The 22,804-nt window shown below is 39.6% G+C and overlaps 1 protein-coding gene across 2 annotated transcripts; it reads left to right on the top strand.

The window, feature by feature from the left end:
- The first annotated feature begins 1,097 nt into the window (after positions 1–1,097).
- mfhas1 (malignant fibrous histiocytoma amplified sequence 1) lies at positions 1,098–22,447 on the top strand. Of its 2 annotated transcripts, XM_012965680.3 has the most exons (3): positions 1,098–4,536; positions 18,577–18,663; positions 22,169–22,447. In XM_012965680.3, exons 1-3 carry the CDS (start codon positions 1,668–1,670, stop codon positions 22,297–22,299), a joined length of 3,087 nt encoding a protein of 1,028 aa, XP_012821134.1. In that variant the 5' UTR covers positions 1,098–1,667; the 3' UTR covers positions 22,300–22,447.
- The last annotated feature ends 357 nt before the right edge of the window (positions 22,448–22,804 follow it).

Raw genomic sequence — 22,804 nt, 5'->3', positions numbered from 1 at the left:
TTTACCACAGATTTAGCAAAATGTGAGTTTAAAGGTTAATACATAAAAACCCACCCACTTTCTGCTGAGATTTTTAGAAGCGTATTTATCAATGGGTGAACTTCAATTTTCACCCAAGGATAAATACACTTCTAAAAATCCCATAGGAATGAATAGAAAGTGGGTGAATTTTTCTGTGGTGAGCTCTAATCTCAAATTTTGATAAACCTGCCCCATGATACTGATACTATTACTACTCTGCTCAACTATAATTTTTCAGAGCAGTGTCATCTGGAAATATTCCATTTCCAGAGTTGTCAAATTTGAGACAAGCGAAGCCGAGGGACTCTGCGACGCGCCACTGAATTTTTTTCCTAGTACTCGGAAGTGAAGTCATATGCATACACGTGCTTCTGGAAGTGATGTCATGCACAAATGCCCAGTTGAAGCCAAGAAATCGCTACCAGCACATGCACAATTGCTTTGAATGCTGTTACTTATTGCTTACTGCATATGGGCATGCAAAATTTGACATGAACTTCAGGGGGATAGCCAAAAAATCATGAGAATACTACTGGGTGACAGGAGACCAGGGGAGAGAAGGCAATATGGCGTAACTGCTAAAAAAAAAATGGGGGGGGGGGGGTGACAGCACTGCATTTCTGATTGAGCTAATTATATTTATGTTGGCAGATGCCTACAGCAGATTGCAAAATTGAACTCTTGACTTTTATAACAGCAAAGGGTTAGAGCCTGTGATCTATTTGAGTAAGGTGCAGCAATGCGTCATTCTGGCCTATATTTGGCATCAAAGAGCAGGGGAGAGCTTCTAATCAGACAATGGCAGATCACAAGAATGCTTGGAATTTATAACACAAGCACAAACGGAAAGTTATATTAAAACTAACTAAAAGAACGCTGTTTTTTCAAACATATTAGGCAGCATAAACATGATTAACAGACAGCAAACTCATGCAACCCTAGCATTGCTGATTTCTAGATATATATGGAGAAATACATAAGTCACATGGTCGGGAGACGCAGAGACTGGAGTTGCCTATAAGTAAGGAAAAACTAAAGGATAGACCCGCCCATGTCTGGTGATGTCAGTAAAGAGAAAGTATATCAGAAATGAGGAGGAGGTAGTCGGGTTGCAAAACAGATGGGGTTGTGATCCCACAATAGCAATTACAATCAGCATGACCTGTAGCTGTAGCACATTATTTTAAAATTATTTTTTTCGTGTCAGGATCACTTTAAGCCTGCTGTCCAAGCTTTCAAATGCCTATATGGTAAATAAGCCCCTTAAGAAGAACCATTTTTTCATTCATTGATTCCTGGCACAAACAGATGTGGGCATAGAAATTTAATTTTGGTAGGGAACGTGTATTTGCGGCAAAAAGTACGCAAAACACAAAACATGTATTGGTCACTGACAAACGCGACTAACTGAGCAAAAAAAAAACTCTGACAACTGCCTGCCAGGCTTTGACGCCGAGCGTCTGTGCGCATATACGCTAGGTAGCCGTGAAGTCACACTCTCTCATCTCGCGAGACTATGGCCAAACTGTGGGAGAATCGGACCGCAGAAGGCGAGGAGGTAGACGTTTTTACAATCATCTGGGGCTTCACGCTGTTATGAAAAGCGGGACTGTGGAGCGGTAATGCGCTGCTGAATACCCAGTGTAATGATGATGGCAGGAAATGATACCTGCAACAACAGCTGTGACGTAAAGACAGCTAGGCTGTGGCGGGATGCAGCACTGCGTTCGAGGAAGCTTAGGAGTAGCCTCCGTCAACTCACCCTGAGCTGTGTGGATAAGCGTAAGCTTATCTTGCCCGCAGACCTGGGAGATGTGGAAGTGCTAAATTTGGGAAATAACTCTTTGGAGGAGGTGCCTGACGGCCTGCAGAGCCTATCTGCTGGAAACCTGCACGTCTTGATCCTGCGCAGAAACAAGTTTCTTAATGTCCCTACTGCAGTGTACCATCTAGGGAGGCTGACCGAGCTGGACATTAGTTATAACCGACTGAGTTGCTTAACTGAGGCCGTGGGCTTACTAGGTAAGCTTAAAAAGTTATGCTTGAGCCATAACCAACTGCATACACTGCCGAGGCAGCTAGGCATGCTGGTGGACCTGGAGGAATTAGATGTTAGCTTTAATCAGATTACTCATCTCCCAGACACTATGCAAGGGTTACCCTCTCTCAGAACCCTTGACCTGGACCACAATGAGTTGTGCAGTTTTCCCCAACAGCTCTTCCATGTTCCAGCATTAGAGGAGCTGGACTTCTCTGGCAACAAGATGCTTGGGTCATTGCCTGAAGGCATCAGATCCATGCAATCCCTCAAGATTTTGTGGCTAAGCAGCACAAGTCTTTGCTTGTTACCGGATTCCATATGTGAGTTGGTCAATTTAGAAAGCCTTATGCTGGATAACAACAATCTTCACACCTTGCCTGAAGGTTTTGGAGCCCTGCAAAAGCTGAAAATGTTAAACGTTTCATCCAATGCCTTTCAGGACTTTCCTGTTCCCCTACTGCAACTGGTAGACCTGGAGGAGTTGTACATGAGCCGCAATAGGTTGGTTGTTCTGCCAGAAGTAATATCTTGCATGACAAAGCTTGTGACATTATGGCTTGACAACAACCGGATAAGGTATCTTCCAGACTCTATTGTAGAGCTCAGCTTCCTTGAGGAGTTAGTACTTCAAGGTAACCAAATAGCAATTCTGCCAGATGACTTTGGAAAACTTTCCAAAGTTAACATCTGGAAGATCAAAGACAACCCTTTAATACAGCCTCCTTATGAGGTGTGTATGAAAGGTATTTCTTATATTGCTGCTTATCAAAAAGAACTTGCTCATTCTCAGCCTGCTGTCAAGCCAAGGCTAAAATTAGTACTTTTAGGCCTGAAGGATGCTGGTAAGACTTTACTGAGGCAGTGCTTAACGGATGAGCAGAACACTAGCACACTGGTCCAAGGATATAAAGGAATTGAGATTACTAACTGGACTGCTGATGCAGAAAGGGGACTCGCATTTATAGTATATGATTTAGCCGGTGACCAGAGCTATGATATTATCAAACCATTTTTTTTTTCCCCTGGTGCTCTGTATATCTTGGTGGTTAATTTAAAATCTTATGTTTGTAAACATTTCTATACACATGTTGGTTATTTTATACATTTAATAACTTCTAAGGTACCACATGCAGTTGTTTGCATAGTTGGAACTCACATTGACTTATGTAATGAAAAGGAATTGGAGGAAAAATGTCTTGATATTCACCATCAAATAGCAGTGCAGGAAAAGAGGGATTCAGAGACCTTACAAACCCTGATTCAAACTGTGGATAAAGCACTTAGTCAGGATTTTGATTTCCGTGCTTCTAATCCCCATTCTGCATTTTATGGTGTCAGTGATAAAAATCTAAGGAGAAAGAAAACTCACTTCCAATATTTAATGAACAGTCGTCTACAGATACTTTCACCTGTTCTCTGTGTTAGTTGTCTGGACTTTTCGAATATTAAGCGCTTGAGGGAAAAGCTCTTGTCTGTGGCAGAGCACAGGGAAATATTTCCAAACTTACACAGAGTTCTTCCAAAATCCTGGCAAATGCTGGAAGAATTGCACTTTAAACCTCAGGAACTTTGGCTAACTTGGTGGGACTCTGCAAGGCTTGGTCTTCAAGCAGGGCTTACTGAGGACAGAATGCAAAGTGCTCTCTCTTTTTTACATGAAAGTGGAAAACTGCTTTACTTTGAAGACAACCAGACTCTTAAAGAATATGTTTTTCACAATTTGACAAAGCTTATTGATATTTTAAATGTCTTCTTCCAAAGGGATGCCTCTGTTCTCTTTGCAAAGTTAACAAGTGATGCCACAGCTGATGAAACAAAAGTAACCCAATTCCATCATTATGTGGAAGGATTTCTCCTTCATGGACTTCTACCCACTCACATCATCAGGTCACTTCTTAAACCACATATCAAAACGCATCAAGACTTACAGCTTATCCTGGAACTCTTGGAAAAAATGGGCCTTTGCTACTGCATCAATAAACCGAAAAACAAGCTTTTAAATGGGGCCACTGTCTGGTACAAGTTTCCTTGCTATGTTAAAAATGAGGCACCTCATGCAGAGGCTTGGATTAATGGTACAAATATATCAGAACCTTGTCTAGCAGTGGAGCAGTTGCAGATAGAATACAGCTTTCCATTTATTTTTCCACCTGGTTTGTTTGCTCGTTTCAGTGTCCAAATTAACAGTCACATAGTTCATCGTTCGGATAGTAAATTTCAGATCTTTGCCTACAGAGGAAAAGTGCCAGTGGTTGTTAGTTTTCAACCTGCAAGAGGTGCCTTACAACCAGGCATTCTGTCCATTGCTAGCCATGCATCGCTACCTAATATTTGGACTGCTTGGCAAGCTATTACACCCCTAGTGGAGGAACTAAATGCACTATTACAAGAATGGCCTTCCCTTTACTATACAGTTCATGTTCTCTGTTCCAAGTGTCTTAAGAGGGGGTCTCCCAACCCACATCCCTTTCCAGGTAAGAAACGTAAAATATTTGTTGCTAACAGATTTTTTTCATTGAAAGTCAAGAAATTGTAAAAATGCACTGAGTGGTTAGATGCCCGTGATAGCAGGGATCTATTGCGGGTGACTAAACCGCTCCATGGGACTTCAGCCTAAGGGGCAGTTCTCTTAAAATGTGAGTTTAATACATAAAAACTTACCCACGTTTTATTCATTCCTATGGAGTTTTAAGAAGCCTATTTATCAACTGGTGAACCTTCACCCATAAATAAGCTTCTAAAAATCTCATAGGAATGGATAGGACATGGGAGAGTTGCTTACATTTTGATAAATCTGCCACTAAGTCTGTTAATTTAGACTGTTGCGAATGTTTTTCATTGAGGTCAATAGAGACTATTAATAAATAAGAACAATATTTATTAGTGCCTCACTTTGTTAAAGTTAATAAGGACGATTTCCATTAGTAAATGGACATGTCATATGCGGCATCATTCTCTGATGTCTGCATGCTCTGCTAATTGATATGCACTCCCTGTCCGCCAGTAATTGAAATGTGCCTCTACCCCGCACCCCCAGTCCATTGTAACATTTTTTTTTACTTTAAATGACAGATAAAATTATTGTGGGTGGTGGTAAGTTGTTAGGCACCCCCAATGATTCTGGTCACTTGCCTTTTACCCTGGGCTGGTGTTGCTCTCTTTCAAAAATATCACTAGCTTTGAGGACTGCTAGCTCAGAACTGCATGCCAGTCTTTATCCACTGTGGGTGAGTGCATGCCCTGTACAAAAAGTTACCCTTTATAATTGCCGAAGGGGATGTCTGGGAGACAAAACAAGATGGCAGCACATAGTATTTATACAGCAATGAGCTAGCAGTCTGTAGTTGGTGAAGGGAGTGGTTTAATTATACAGAGTGCTTCTTAGTGTACTGCTGGTTTTTGTCTGTACATATGACTTTACTTTTGTATGCTGTACAAGTTGATCTTGCAAAGGGCTTTGCAACCCTGCACAATACTTAAGTTCACAGTTGTTGCTTAGTAACCTTAAAGTAGTAAATAAATAGTCAAGCTCCTTAGCCCACTGAATTTAAGCAAAGAAGAGATTACGTATTTCTACTTTTTATTTCTCTTTCTCTGTTTCTGTCTGCATGGCAAAATTTGGTGAAGGAGGTGTCCAGTAAGTATCTGTAAGAAAGATGAATTCTGATAACATAAAGTGCTTGGGTCCCATTTATTTAGGCCTACATTTTGGGGAAATCTACAGAGGTCCAGGACTATCACAGCATATTTTTAAAGATGGCATGTCGCTACATTTGCTGTTGGACATATGCTGGGGGGGTGGTGTTAGCATACGGATGGGGGGAAGTTGATTGGATAGACGAGGGGTTTGCAAATGGGCGATCAGCAGCTTGGCTATCCTAGGGTTGCCTGAATAAGAAATCCCTGAACCCAGTGTTTTCGTGAAAGACACATAACAGAGCTTTACAATCAAGTGAAATGGAGCAGCTTGAGGTTTTTTGTGTTTTTACAGCCAACTGAATTGGCTGCAGTGAGATTGATAATTCCTACTTCTGAAAAGTCAATGTCTGGTCTTTATTAAACAGATATTCAACCAAATGACCCCCTTTACTTACAGGGACTATATACCCTCTTTCCAACCTTGGTGCGGTATTATAAGGATTGCTTTTTGCTTGTTGCTTTAATTAGGAAATATATATGGTTTCTGTTATTTCTAGGGATGCACCAAAACCACTATTCTTAGATTCGGCTGAATAATTAACCGAATCTTAATTTACATATGTTAAAGAGTGCCACTTGCGTATTGAAAAATGTTCAACTTCCATGTTTATGTGACAAAAAGAATCAGATTTGGTTTGGCCAGGAGCGAGGATTTGACCGAATCCAGCTGAAAAATGCTGAACCTTGGCCGCATCCCTAGTTATTTCTTCCTTAAACCAGAGCAAAATTTGATAATGAAACTAAGGCCATGTTCTACTTCCTTCAAAAGTTAAAAATACAAGCATTCCACTGAGTAGACTGAGACTTTGTCTAAAGCTAATGCCCGCTGTGAGATTAGTCAACCGCAATAAATATCTGCTACTGCAGGTGTCTAATCTCTCTGAAATACAAAGGAAACTTTGTGTGACTTAAGCTGGCCATACACGCACCAATAATATCGTACGAAACCTCGTTTTGTACGATATTCGGTGCGTGTATGGCAAGTCGCGAGTCGACCAGGTTAAAAGATGTTGATCAGGCGCCATAGAATGTGCCTGAGCAAAATCTGCCGTCAGGGCTGAATCGGCAGAAGGTGGTAGAAATCCTATTGTTTCTACCTCCTTATCTGCCGTTTCAGCCCTGAACGTTAGTGGCGGATTTAACGATCTTTCGTGCGACCATCGGTCGAAAATCGCCACGTGTGGCCACCTTTATTGTTGCATATGCCTTCCCTCTGGTGGTTCTCATTGTTGCTTGGTGAGAAGGCATTTCAGGTAGGTTAGTTGCCCACAATAGCAGAGATTTATCATGAGAGACTAATCTACACATAGGGCATTAGCTTAAATCAGTGCTGTCCAACTGGCGGCCCGCGACCCCCCTCTGTGTGGCCCCCCACCTGTCTGGCTGCTTTGATGGCTTACTCTTGTGTAAGCTTTAAATGGTATCAGTACTGTGATTAACTGCCCCCCCTGCATGGTTCTCACCTCAGATTCAGGCTGTAATCAGGCTGTATTGTTTAAATATGTAATCCCCTGTGTTGTTCACACCTTTTAATCCCTGCATTGTTTTCCCCCTGCAGTGTTCACACCTCAGGCTCAGGCTGTAATCACCCCCATTGTTCCCCTGTTCACACCTCAGGAGCAGTAGAAACCCACAAATAATCCCTGCACACTACAAAAAGAACATATACTGAGGTGGTACTGCAATTAAAAAGTTTTTTAATATATAGTTATTGTGCAGACTGTAGGAGCAGTGCCAGCATTGTGTCACTGTATGCTGCCTGTTTGTGCCATACACACAGGCAGCATAGGGCAAGCAGAGTATGGCACACACAGGCAGGGTAGGGAAGGCAGAGTATGGCACACAGAGGCAGAGTAGGGCAGGCAGAGTATGGCACACACAGGCCAAGTTTGGCACAAACCAGCCAAGAATGGCACACACAGGCTGGGTAGGGAAGGCAGAGTATGGCACACACAGGCAGAGTAGGGCAGGCAGAGTATGGCACACAGAGGCAGAGTAGGGCAGGCAGAGTATGGCACACACAGGCCAAGTTTGGCACAAACCAGCCAAGAATGGCACACACAGGCTGGGTAGGGAAGGCAGAGTATGGCACACACAGGCAGAGTAGGGCAGGCAGAGTATGGCACACAGAGGCAGAGTAGGGCAGGCAGAGTATGGCACACACAGGCCAAGTATGGCACACACAGTGAAAGTATGGCACACACAGTGAAAGTATGGCACGCAGGCAGGGTAGGGCAGGCAGAGTATGGCACACACAGGCAGGGTAGGGAAGGCAGAGTATGGCACACACAAAGGCAGGGTAGGGCAGGCAGAGTATGGCGCACACACAGGCAGGGTAGGGCAGGCAGAGTATGGCAGGTTTTTGCTGTACTACAACCATTAAAATGGGTATGGTCATGTGATAACATGGGTTTGGTTTCAAGTGGGTGCGGTTTCAGAAAGGGGAGTGGTCAAAACTGGCTTCCATTATCGGCCCTCCACCACGTAGGTCGGAAAAATTCCGGCCCTCGGTACAACAGAAGTTGGACAGCACTGGCTTAAATAAACCCCTTCCTTCCCCTAGCTACAGCCTGTTATCTTTTTAGACAAAAGCAGCACATTATACAGAGGCTTCTAAGGGCTCTGGCACACAGGGAGATTAGTCGCCCGCGACAAATCTCCCTGTTCGCGGGCGACTAATCTCCCCGGATTGCCATCCCACCGGCGAAAATGTAAATCGCCGGTGGGATGGCATACATGGCGGCGCGATTTCCCTGAAATTATATTTCAGGAAGAATTTACATTTTCGCCGGTGGGATGGCATTTCGGGGAGATTAGTCGCCCGCGACAAATCTCCCTGTTCGCTGCCCTCACTGTGAAAAAGCACCTACACTGCTTCAAATGAAAGTTCCGTTCCTCAAATCTAAAGGGGTGGCCTCTGGTGAGCTGATCATTTTCATGGGAAAAAAAGAATATCCCCTATCTGCCTAAAATCCCCTCTAATGTACTTGTACAAAGTAATCATGTCCCCTCGCAATCGCCTTTTTTTCCAGAGAAAACATCCCCGACCTTGACAGTCTAACTTGGTAGTTTAAATCTTCCATCCCCTTTACTAGTTTAGTTTTACTCTCTCCAGCTCATTAATATCCTTCTTAAGGACTGGAGCCCAAAACTGCACTGCACATTTAAGGTGAGGCCTTATCAAAGACCTAAAAAGAAGCAAAATTATTTTCTCATCCCTTGAGTCAAGGCCCTTTTTTATGTAAGACTGCACTTTATTTTCTTTAGTAGCCACTGAATGACATTCGGCATCCTGCCTCAAACTTAGTTTTGCACAATTTAATAACAATGCCCAATTAGAACATGTTCCATTTATCACCACTCTTTAACCTATCCTTCAGACAGTTTTCTATACAAATATGTTCTAGGCCTATATTCCTCACTTTTATCATTAACTTTGTGTGGCACTGTACATGTTTAAAATAACTCCAAAATATGAAAGTGTTTTAAAGTAACTAAAATACAATGTACTGCAGCCTTGCACTGGTACATCTGTTATGTTTGCTTCAGAAACTCTACTACAGTTTATATAAATGCTGTATAACAACGGGGGCAGTCATTCAAGCTGGAAAAAAGGAGAAAAGGCACAGGTTACATAGTAGATAACAAATAAGACCTGTAGAATACAATGTTGTTTTATGTCTATGAAGATTCTCATTCATCCAGGTCATGATATACAGTATCTAGTAGAATTAAGTCTAAAACAACTGGACTTTTCTGAGTTTTTCTTGAAAACGTTTCACCACTCATCCGAGTGGCTTCTTCAGTTCAAATGACTGGTAGGGAATTCCCCGGTATTTAAACTGTGACTCTACTACCATCAAGAGTTTAAATACCGGGGAATTCCCTACCAGTCATTTGAACTGAAGAAGCCACTCGGATGAGTGGTGAAACGTTTTCAAGAAAAACTCAGAAAAGTCCAGTTGTTTTAGACTTAATTCTACTAGATACTGTAATGTTGTTTTATCTGTTATCTGCTATGTCATAGGTGCCTTTTTTCCAGCTTGAACGGCTGCCCCCATGGCTACACAGCAGGGTATCTATATAAACTATTGTAGGGGTTTCGTCATGCAACTTTTACCTGTGCAAGGAAACAGTACCCTATATTTTAATTACTTTGATACAATGTAATTTCTTGGTGTTACTGTTTTAAGTTTCTTTTGAAAAAGAGTGGCCATGAGATTAGAGAGGCTGAAAGGAAAAGTGTAACCAAGAACAAAACATTGGTACTTGCCCCCCACAGGAAGTAATAAGGAAAAGAAAAGAGATCGCTCTAAGGAAAACCCTAAAACGAAACAAAATTTCTCAGAAACAATATAAATAAGTAATAAACAAATAAGTGAAATGAAAAATAAACTAACAAACTATAAATACCACGTGGTTAGATGAGGCCCGGGTGTTTAAACCCTGAGCCTGTCGCTCGAGTTTCAGAGTCTATCTCTCGTATAATCTAGGATCTGAGAAACAGCATGCTCACCAAGGTCCGGCAATGGTCCGGGTGCTCACAGCCCCGAACCCGCAGCTGAGGGGGGGTAACTTCAAAGTGGAAGAAAGGACGTCGAGCACACTTCGGACACGAGGAATCCGTTAAAATCTGTACTTTATTTCGTCATGTTTAAAAACAAAAGAGTGCCTGACGCGTTTCTTGCGTTAGGAGCACTTATTCATAGGCCACAGGAAGTAATATCCTCCTTCATATGAGGAAATAGTTATTATTGTTATAATAGAAAATATTTAAAGACTAAAGGTGCCACTATCATTTTAAGGAATTGCTATTATTGCATGCTTAGTGGATACCTAGTAACAAAATAAAAGTAAACAGTATATCTAACTTTTTTGGAGTTTTGTTGACTATGTGTATTTATATACAAAACTTTTCAAGCGCTAATTAATGTCTGCACTAAGTACAAAAAAAATAATTGATGGAGGAGGGGGGACTAAATTGTTTGGCAACCTCTAGTGACTGTAATCTATTTGTAGATTTTTCTTTAAAAAAAAAAATGGTTCGATTCATTAAAGTGCTCTGCTGCCATTTTCAAAACGCTGCTGAGTTTTTCTGTTATTTGTAGTAAGCCTTAGAGATGTGCAGCACCCTTTATAGCATATTTCCATACTGCTAAACTTCTTTTCAGGACTGGGGTAATTGGGTATTATAAGACTACTGCACCCCCGCGCATTTAACAGCTGTGGGTAAAAAATAGAGGCAGTGTGCACATTGTAAATGAGTACAAACTTTTGTGGTTGAAAGACTTGTTTATATATATATATATATATATATATATATATATATATATATATATATATGTATATATATATATGTATGTATGTGTGTGTGTATGTGATCCCTTGTGATTCAAATAACTTGCCCATCATGGATGTTACACTTACTGGCTTATAACTGATGGGCAGAGATTGGAATACTTTTTTAAATATTGGAATTACATCAGCTTTCCTCCTGTCCATAAGAACCATACCAGATCAAAGGGAGTCTGAGAAAATCAGAAATAGAGGCCTAATATTGAACTAAGCTCTCTCTCTAAATTGTGTAGAATAACATGATAATTCTGAAGTCTCTAATTTAAAGGGAGATTTTTTTTTCAGATTTTGTTCGCATTTTAAATGCATGAAAATCATAGTACCCCTTTTTTGGCATATAAACGGGTATACAAAAATGGGTCTGAAGAGGACCAAATCCCATCACCGCAATAGAAACTTGCTTAAAGGTGAAGTAAACTCTTAAAACTAATATGGCTAGAAATTCTTACTGTACCAGCCTCTTCAGCTTCTCTATAAGATCTTATGATCCAGGTGTTCAAACTTGTGAAGAGTGTCAGTTGAGAAGCTGCAAATCAAAGTGAAAAAAATTATAGGGCTGATTATTAAATTCCAATGCTGATTGCACTGGTTTTGGACCTGCCATATAATGAAAATCTGAATTATTACTAGGCTTGTATTGTTACTTTTATATTATATACCAAATATTGAGTAACTGATAGCAGCACAGGTTTTCTTTTAAGACACAATGGTCATTGTGACAGGGCTGTGATTGCCATGGACTGGTAAAGAATCTTAAAACGTACGGCTTTTGTACCCTACTTCTTTAAGATTTTGTTTTCTTTTAAATCACACTTTCATTTTAACATAAACCAGCCATCATGTTCGTTGCAATTACTTTGCTTTTAAGAAGCTGTAATGCTTAGATTATTTTTTACCCATGTCATATTTCATAAAGCAAATTATATTGACTCACTATTCTCTAATATCTTCATTATGGTGTTCAATTCATAGAAAAATTTTAATACAAATTCATCAGGTAACTTTTGTGCAAAGAGTTTTAGTACAGAAGGCAGAAGCTCAATAGAATTGACTACTTGTAGTCAGGAATGGGATGAATTGAGAGGTGAACAAAGGTGAAGTTCAGAAGCAGAGCATAGGTTGCTTGAAAGCATAAGTTATGGGGGGTGGGGGGAGGGTTTGGCAGCCTTGTTACAGGGGATCTAAAAACCAAAAAAACACGTAACCTTATTTAAAGTTGTCTTCTGAGCACTTTTCTCAGCACTTTTGCAGTTTACTTACTTCCATTTGAGCTAAAATGCTGCTATTAGCAGGCTTCTGCCTGTTTTCTAAAAATGAAAACATTTTTTCATTTTTATTCTAAAAATGTAAATATACTTAGAGATTGTTTGTCCATATACTGTTATTGGATCCATTATCCAGAAACCGGTTGTCCAGAAAGCTCAGAATTAGGAAAGGCCATCTCTTATAGACTTATAATTAATCATTGGAGGTAAAAGAATCCTATTGGGTTTATTTAATATTCAAATTATATTTTATTAGAATTAGGGTATAAAGATCCTGGAATATCCCCCCCCCCAAGCATTCTGGATAACAGGTCACATGCCTTTATTGCAATATATTTAAGCTGGCCTACATTTACTTTAATCTGATTCATTAAAGGGGTTGTAAATTCATAAATTAATTGTTCTGTATACAGGATATCCATGTAACAATTAAGATCTCCATTAAAAAATAATGCTGTCTTTAATATGCTTTCATTATACAAAAAAACTGTACCGGCATGGCAAGATGCTGCTCTGAGAAGATTCTCGGTCTCGGTTAGTTCCTTGCTGGCCTGGGCTTATAAAGCTTACGAGATCTGTCTAGCTTTTTCAGTGCCTGGGAAATAAGGTAAGAAAGAAATCTACCCAATGCACAGTAAAAGATTTTAAAAAAGTATTTCTGCAAGAGCAGAAATTATAGATTTGGATTCCAAGACGGCACCTGACTCTCGGGCCTCCTTATTATCTCAGCCTTCTCTCTTTCTTGACGCAAGCCCAGACTTTCCATCTGAAGACTTGCAAGATATACCTCAGCTGGATCCCTCCCTACAAACTCCTCCTCCTCCATCTCCATATTCAGGCGATCTGTTTTTTACTGGAAAGTGTAAGGAGCTGCTTCATAGAGAACTTAATATTACCACCCACAAGATAACTTTCTAGCTTTCCCCTGAACTTCTAAAGCTAGCCCACAGCACCAACTTGTTTGAAACAAAGGCAGATGATCTGGTAATACTGCTACTTCCCATCATGATTTTGATGGGCGGTTGATGGCCTGACATGTTGCTTGTACTATCCAGGATATAGCCATGATGAAATAAAGGCTTTTAAAAAATCTTTTACATCCAAATTGTACTGTTTATTACATATATACTTAATATTGTGATACGTAGCCACTAGCCTGGAATACCCCCCACATAGTTTTTGTTTGAGTGTTTTGCTACAGAGAATAACAACCAAACATCAGTTTTACCTCCTTAAATTGCAACTTATTGGGATAGCTCATTTCCCTTTGGGAGCCGCTCCGTCTAAAAGTAGAGGATGTTTATAAATTCTATAATAATATGTATAAGAATAATCATTGGTAGACGCATGAAAGGAATATAATCCAGTAAAAAAAGACAATACTTTTTACTTTATACCATATAAATACTAGTCCTGTATAGATATGATTTTTCTTTTTCGCAATCTTATTCCCTCCATGAAATCATCTACAATATGCTCTACTACCTGGTCAGACCATTCCATGGTGATCACTAGGCTACAACTACCTTTCTGTAATCATAAGCACTTCCAATGGAGACTTACAATTCATAATTGTTGGGCTTACAAGTAACAGGAAACATTTTATTCCAATTGGCTGAATACTTTAAGTTGAATCGTACCCCTTATATTCCAGTCCAAACGATTTGGGACACTCACAAGTATATTTGGGGACTCTTTATACAAATAGTTTCTTTGAAAAAGAAAGCCAAACTACCATTAAAGGGGACCTGTCACCCTGAGAAATAATTCCAAATTCTTTTCTATTGTGTTTATCAAGTAAAATAAACTTCACTTGCTCTATATAAATTGTTTCCTTCAGTCTTGAAATTCACAATTTTGCATGCACCATTTTGTGGGCACTGTTGTTATAAAGAAAAGCTTTGCATTACCCCAAAATCTTTTTTCTGTGCATGAACGGGGGACCTGTTGTACATACTCATACACTGGCTGCACAGTTGGATGGTGAGGAGGGAGGGGGAAGTGAGGACTGCATTGACATCTTGGAAAGTGCTGAATAGAAAGATAAAGTAATTGTCTGCCTGGCTGGCAATATAAGATTGACAGCTGGAATTTTTAAACTACCTTATGATGAATATGGTTTGTTATGGAAAAAAGCAATTTGGGTTTCATATTTTTATACAAAGGACTTTCATAATACAGTTTTTAATGTCTGGGTGACCGGTCCCCTTTAATACTCTGATAGCACAATTAGAATAAACTGAGTCGACACATAAAAATAACCCTGAATCAATATCCCATGCTGAAATTACATTACAATCTCTCTTGTGGCAAAAAGCTGTATGATCCACCCGGAGATTCTATTATCACAAAGTCAAATTATCAAAAGCTGATGCTTTTTTAGCTAGAAAGTTAAATAAATCTTTGAGAACACCCTATACTAAAATTCGAATTGTTGTTCTTACCACTTGCCCTAACCTCAGTACTCAGTACACGAGAAGGCATTTGACCGCGGTGGATTGGGAATATTTATTTTATGTTCTTCATTATATGGAATTTCCCCTTTCCTTTATAAATTACATCCAGGTACTTTAAAACACGCCAACTGCCCAAATAAAGATGTTAGGCCTTCTTTCACAATCATTTTATCCACAGTGGCACCCGCCAAGGATGCCTTTTGTCTCAGACTTTATTTTTCCAAGCTATAGAGCCACTAGCCATATTAATCCGCACCTCCCAAGATTACCGGCATTCAAATTGGTTCCACCACTTGTAAGTGTACATTGTTTGCAGATGACCTAATTCTTTCTCTTACTAAACTTGTGACATCCCTCTCCAATCTTTATAACTTTTTAAAAAATTTCAGAATATCAGAGGTGAAGGTCAATTATATTAATAATATTATATTATTATAATATTAATCTCCCCTCTCTATTAGTTAAGCTATTACAAATTAACTTTGGTTTCACTTGGGCACATCTTTATTTAAACTACTTAGGCATAAAACTTTCCGCACAATACTCCCAAGAGGCAGACCTAAATTATGTTCCAATGTTAGCCAAAACGAAATCACTTCTTTATAAGTGGAAAGATTCTCAATTATCCCTATTAGGACTGATCCTCACAAATGAGATTCTGGTTTTGCCTTTGTTTTTATACTTATTCCAAACATTGCCCATAGATCCTCTCAGGGTCTTTCTCCAATCTTCACATTCTATTTGGGATAAGAAATCCAGACTAGCACACAAAATAGCTATTCGTCATATGTCAAGCCAGCCAAAGGGGGCTTGGGAATCCCTGATTCTACCAATTACTTTCAAGCTGCATGTACAGTGGTGTGAAAAACTATTTGCCCCCTTCCTGATTTCTTATTCTTTTGCATGTTTGTCACACTTAAATGTTTCTGATCATCAAAAACCGTTAACTATTAGTCAAAGATAACATAATTGAACACAAAATGCAGTTTTTAAATGAAGGTTTACGTTATTAAGGGAGAAAAAAAACTCCAAATCTACATGGCCCTGTGTGAAAAAGTGATTGCCCCCCTTGTTAAAAAATAACTTAACTGTGGTTTATCACACCTGAGTTCAATTTCTGTAGTCACCCCCAGGCCTGATTACTGCCACACCTGTTTCAATCAAGAAATCACTTAAATAGGAGCTACCCGACTCAGAGAAGTAGACCAAAAGCACCTCAAAAGCTAGACATCATGCCAAGATCCAAAGAAATTGAGGAACAAATGAGAACAAAAGTAATTGAGATCTATCAGTCTGGTAAAGGTTATAAAGCCATTTCTAAAGCTTTGGGACTCCAGCAAACCACAGTGAGAGCCATTATCCACAAATGGCAAAAACATGGAACAGTGGTGAACCTTCCCAGGAGTGGCCGGCCGACCAAAATTACCCCAAGAGTGCAGAGACAACTCATCCGAGAGGCCACAAAAGACCCCAGGACAACATCTAAAGAACTGCAGGCCTCACTTGCCTCAATTAAGGTCAGTGTTCACGACTCCACCATAAGAAAAAGACTGGGCAAAAACGGCCTGCATGGCAGATTTCCAAGGCGCAAACCACTTTTAAGCAAAAAGAACATTAAGGCTCGTCTCAATTTTGCTAAAAAACATCTCAATGATTGCCAAGACTTTTGGGAAAATACCTTGTAGACCGACGAGACAAAAGTTGAACTTTTTGGAAGGTGCGTGTCCCATTACATCTGGCGTAAAAGTAACACAGCATTTCAGAAAAAGAACATCATACCAACAGTAAAATATGGTGGTGGTAGTGTGATGGTCTGGGGTTGTTTTGCTGCTTCAGGCTTGCTGTGATAGATGGAACCATGAATTCTACTGTCTACCAAAAAATCCTGAAGGAGAATGTCCGGCCATCTGTTCGTCAACTCAAGCTGAAGCGATCTTGGGTGCTGCAGCAGGACAATGACCCAAAACACACCAGCAAATCCACCTCTGAATGGCTGAAGAAAAACAAAATGAAGACTTTGGAGTGGCCTAGTCAAAGTCCTGACCTGAATCCTATTTAAGGCATAACCTTAAAAAGGCGGTTCATGCTAGAAAACCCTCAAATAAAGCTGAATTACAACAATTCTGCAAAGATGAGTGGGCCAAAATTCCTCCAGAGCGCTGTAAAAGACTCGTTGCAAGTTATCGCAAACGCTTGATTGCAGTTATTGCTGCTAAGGGTGGCCCAACCAGTTATTAGGTTCAGGGGGCAATTACTTTTTCACACAGGGCCATGTAGGTTTAGATTTTTTTTCTCCCTAAATAATAAAAACCCTCATTTAAAAACTGCATTTTGTGTTATCTTTAACTAATAGTTAAATGTGTTTGATGATCAGAAACATTTTGTGTGACAAACATGCAAAAGAATAAGAAATCAGGAAGGGGGCAAATAGTTTTTCACACCACTGTATTACCCAGTTAGTTAAATGGCATTTTACTTTGGGCCCTTCGCAATGGGTCTCCAGTGGGTTACTCCCGAGAATTTACACACCAATTTTAAATCCATTTATGTCACACTCTATAAAGATGTGGGAACAATGTAAAAAGATTTTTGCCCTTATCTTGGATCATACCCCAGTTATAAGTTTATTAGGGAATCCTGCCTTCCCCCTGGGTCATACAACAACCCAATTCCATTGGTGGATTGATCACAGTCTGACAACTATTTTGTAGTATATAGACTATAAGAGGTTTGCAACCTCCCTCCAGATGAACATTATTGTTCCGTACAAATCAAACACTATATACAATCACTCTCATCAACTCCCTCACTATTCGAAATATACAGTATTATGATATGATAAATGGGCCAGTTCCACCCCACCAAAAAAATTAAAGTATGCCAAAGCTTGGGAAAGAGAGTTGAACAGCTCTTGAGGAGGAAAGCTGGAATATCATTTTTTCTAGAACCGCTCATTGTTCAGTTAGTACTGGCATTCAAGAAACATCCCATTAAATTCTTACTTGTTGGTACCTTGTACAGGTATGGGGCCTGTTATACAAAAAGCTCAGGACCTGGGGTTTTCCGGATAAGGGATCTTTCCATAATTTGGATCTTCACAACTTAAGTCTGCTACAAATCATTTAAATATTGAATAAGCCCAATAGGATTTTTTTGCCTCCAATAAGGATTAATTATATCTTAAGGTCCCCATACACGGGCCGATTCTAGCTGCCAATATCGGTCCCTTAGACTGATTCGGCAGCTAATCAGGCCGTGTATGGGCACTACCGACGGGCCTGCCCTACCGATATCTGGCCTGAAATCGGTATTTATTATTGGAATGTGAATATACTTACCGTAACAATATTTGTTATTCGATAATTATGCATCATTTGCGATGGAAAACTGTTCTTTAAAAAAAACAAAACTATACTATTTTAATAAAAATACTATCTTCTACCTGTTATTCCCCTTTCTGTTCTACCTACTCTGTTTACTCCATGCACAAATCTTAAAATGGATGCCAGCTGTACTTTGAAATTGCAAAAGATTTATGCATTGAGTAACCAGAGCAAGTGGAGTAAAGGAGAAACTTGCAAGAAGAACATGTTTTTAATAAAACGATAGATTTTTTAATGAATATGTACTGAGGACAACTTTGTTTTTAATGGAGAGCCTGCAAACAGACTTTTAATTTTTTTTACTTTGAAGAATTTTACCCTTGAAGAATTTTATGACTTCATTACATTTTTTACAGATTTCTGCTATAATAAGACAATAGGATCTCTGCGGAAGCGTATGAGTACTCCCAGGAGTTTGTTGTTGAGATCTGGACCTGTTAAAAGTATGTGATTTTAGAAAACTCCATCACATTTGGAACTAGAGTTGAACACAACCCTGATCTGGCCTGGCGTCTTTGGGTGGTATCACCAAAGATTGGCAAATTCCAGTCTTTTAGCACACTGGGAGCAATTTTGCATGGCCATTCTCAAATATCCTTCTTATGAATGTAAAAAACGTGCTCTCTCATTTTTTTTTGGAGTGTGAGCCATGGTTGCTTTAGCAACCTGAAGTTCCAATAACAGTTTTTGGTAACCTTTATTAGATATTTTATTGAATCGTCAATTCTTTTGAAAAGTGCTTTTTCTATCACCTCTGTTTAACCATCACACTTGTTAAGTCTGTGACCTATAATTTTAAGACCAGTCTCTGGTTGGCTCATGTTGATCACCCTGATCCTTTTGGCATGCTTTGCAGACTCACTTCTTGGGTATTTTATTAGGAGGTCTATCTCCTCACTGTATGAAAGGTCTGAATCCCTGATAGTGTTTTGAAAGTAGGATTGCTAGACTCTGAAGCCTTCAGGTTGGTCAATAAACTTTACAAGTCCTTTGGTGACTGATGTGCAAAAAGCTGGCAAAGTCCATTGTTGCCTGGTTGGTACCAGGAATAGGTAGGTGAATGAGAATAGTAATTAGAAGGTATCCGGTTATCATACCTGTCTGGAGTTTCATCTTTAGGCCGATTTGTGACATACTGCTTTAACATACCAGGCAGTTGTAGGGTTACTTGTAACTTTGGGTACTTGGTTGAAGTGCATGCTTTAAGCAGGATCACTTTTCCGTAGCAGTGGGGCCTCTGGTTAAACATGATGTTACATATTTGTGTGCACATGATTGACCTGTGACTATATTAATAAGTGTCTGTACAAAAAAGAGCTTAACATGAATTTCAAATAATTGTAAAATAACAAAAATAGAGAGGGATAGTTATCCAACAAGTGACTAGACAACTGCGTATTTTTCCAACATTGATTTCAACAGTATCAGATGGAAGAATTCCGCAGCACACACAATTGAAGAAAAATTGCTAGAATTAAGGTGGCCATACAGGGGCCGATTGTAGCTGCCGATATACAATGTATATCAGTTGGGCACGTCTCCCCCACCCAAATGGCATCATTTGTACTGCATATATCCCCTCCGTTTGCCAGCACCATCACATTTTCCTAAAGCAAATAGCAGCTTTCACCTGGTGGCCATTTTTCTTCTGATACATACTCACATATATTTCAATCTGCAAACAGCATACACACACCAGACCCTTATTCAGAATACATTTCATCAAAAATACAGGCTCACACAGCCACAACTGTCACTGATAAAAGTTCTGCTTTGTTTGAGCACTGTAATGGTAAAGCTGAGCTCAGGAGAAAAGAACTGAAGCAAACAGCTAGAGCTGAATTTCTATGGGAACCAGCAATACCATCTCTTTACTGGCTTGCTAGACTGGAGGGCGTGTTTAGTAATCTGAGCTTTGAACAACTGAGCATGCCCACAAGCCAACATCTGTCAACATACCACTTTCTGCTCAAACTATAGATGGTAGACCGTTTTCTCCTGGACTCTTAACCTCTGCACGGGGGATAGTGCAGTATGAATCATGCTTTCTTGCTTGAAGCCTAAAATAATGCTTTTAGCTTGCAGGCATGGTAGGATTCCTTTAAAAAAAATAGAGGGTTATATGATTTTTATTGTGACAGGCAATTTTACATGACAGAATAGTTTGAAATACTGTTCTTAATTCTCTAGCCTAAATGTCTTGACTCTCTGTGATGTGCACAGCATTAACTCTGGTTTTTACACTGTTTCTGCTTTCCAAAGAAATAAAAGGTAAGTAGCCAAAAAAATGGATGTGGTAAAATCTTTCTTTGCAAAGGTGCCCAGGCACAAGTAGATTAAAGTGCAGAATTGGCCCCCTTGGCCCCTTATCTGCCCTTATATTGGGCCCATCAATGGGTCCCGCCCCAACTGATACCAATAATCAGCCAGGTCTCCATAGGCCCAAATGGATAATCCAATAGTTGACCTTAGGGTCAACAGTCAGATCAGCCCAGTTTGGCTGAGAAGAGCTGTTCCTCCAAATGTTTCCACAGTAGCTACCCGTCTTTTTTCCTTTCTGCTGATTCATAGCACATGCTTAGTGATGCTGTCAGTTACCTGAGGCGGAGTAGTAATTTCCGCTTCTTGTTACATGTAGCCAGTGCTGTTTGCATCAGAATTGAATTATCTTTCCTGTAAAATCTGCTTCTAAGCTTAGATTCTCACTTCTGCCCAGAGCACACTAAACATGTATGTGACACTGACACTCATAACAGAATCCAAGAGGGTGAGGTTTTGCACAACCTTGAAGGCATGGGTCATTAGAGTTCTAGTTTTTCTGAGCTTTTGGGCTGGTGTAGTAAGTTCCTCTGTATGTTAAATGTCATTTTTAAGCCATATTTGTTTTTATGGTTTGTTTCTCCTTGAAATTTGGTATTTCCTTGTGTATGATTTTATAGTATATTAAAAACACACCGAAGAAGAAATATACATGTTGTGTAAGTACTCCTTGTAGTACAGTTATTTTTATTTCTTAATTATACAGTTACGAGGTTAAATATTGTTAAATAAGAATGAATGGTATATAGACAACTATTTGTATATTTTAAAGGACATGTAAAGCCTACGTTTGCCTACAATGTATATCATGTATATCATTGTACTGCATATATCCCCTTCTTGCCAGCACCATCACATTTTCCTAAAGCAAATAGCAGCTTTCACCCGGTGGCCATATTTTCACTGATACATAATCAGTTACATTTAAATCTGCAAACAGCATACACACACAGACCTTTATTCAGCATACATTTCATCAAAAATACAGGCTCACACAGGCAGAACTGTGTTTGATAAAAGTTCTGCTTTGTTTAAGCACTGTAATGGTAAAGATGATCTCAGGAGAAAAAAAATTGAAGCAGACAGCTAGAGCTGAGTTTCTATGGGAACCAGCAATGCCATCTCTTTACTGGCTGCTAGACTCGGGGGTGTGTTTAGTATGTCTGGCAAGCCAGAAATCAAAGCAAATTCGTGAGGGAGGGGGCCGAGTGGGTTACAAAAGGAGAAGGAAAAAAGATTAAGAAGATGTTGCAGCCTTACTATTATTCTGTGGACAACCAGTGTGGCAGGTATTGAAAGATTTCAAAGAGGCTTTTCACTGATTAAATTTTTGTGTGTGGGGTTTACATGTCCTTTAAATTATATGTATGAATAAAAGGCACCAACATTATTGCTTTTGCAGACTCTTTAGTCTCATTCACATGCCATCTCCTACAAAATACCACCGCCTGCACAAGCAATTTGTAAACTACTAGAACTTCACCCTGTTATTTCATTGTCAGAAATCCATAATATTAAAAATATTAATAAAGATTATTAACCAGAGATGTGTTTTGTTGATTTCAGTAATGATATGTTTCAAAAGCTAAAAGTACATAGAAATTAATATGCATTTTTTTCCTCCCACAGGAGAGTTATTGTCCCAGCCTCGGCCAGATGGAGTGACAGAATTAATCTGCCCCAAAAATGGCAGTGAGCGACTAAATGTGTCACTGGTATATCCTCCTACACCTACAATGATCAGCCCGTGTTCCAAATAATTTTTTTTTACACCTTGTTATTTCACAGCAGTATTTTTGAACAAAAAAAAAAAAAAATCAGACATTCTCTGACTATATTGAAAACGAAGACTGATCACACATTGTGTTTTGAAATGCAGCAAAAGCACAGCACAGAATCTATCAAAAAGAAATTGGAGTCTAAACCTTTAAAGGTAATAGGAACCCATTTGTGTCATTAACTTCTTCAGCGGCCTAGATAACACTTAGAAGTCTCACTCCTGCTGACTGTTTTTTTCTCAAACCTCATTGGCTAAAATTTGTTTTATGACTGTTTTACACAAATGACATAGGCCAGGGGCACATGGTGCAGATAATCCACTTTTCTTTATTTAGTAAATTAGTTTTTGTGCTATAAGCCATAGTGTGTGGGTGTTAATTTTCTTGACATATCACTGCAATTCTGTACCTCTGCACTACGTGAGCGCAGATCATGCACTTTCCTCCACCTGTATACAAAACGCAGCAGATCTGCTGTTATTTGCTT

The sequence above is a fragment of the Xenopus tropicalis genome, chromosome 1 (assembly GCF_000004195.4).
Source record: "Xenopus tropicalis strain Nigerian chromosome 1, UCB_Xtro_10.0, whole genome shotgun sequence".
NCBI classification, from domain to species: domain Eukaryota; kingdom Metazoa; phylum Chordata; class Amphibia; order Anura; family Pipidae; genus Xenopus; species Xenopus tropicalis.
This window is presented reverse-complemented; position numbering and strand designations above follow the sequence as displayed.

Coding starts and splice junctions, on each gene's coding strand:
- mfhas1 (XM_012965680.3), top strand. CDS start 1,668: ATGATGATGGCAGGAAATGATACCTGCAACAACAGCTGTGACGTAAAG. Junction 4,537..18,576: donor CAACCCACATCCCTTTCCAG/GTAAGAAACGTA, acceptor CATTTTTTACAG/ATTTCTGCTATAATAAGACA. Junction 18,664..22,168: donor GAGATCTGGACCTGTTAAAA/GTATGTGATTTT, acceptor TTCCTCCCACAG/GAGAGTTATTGTCCCAGCCT.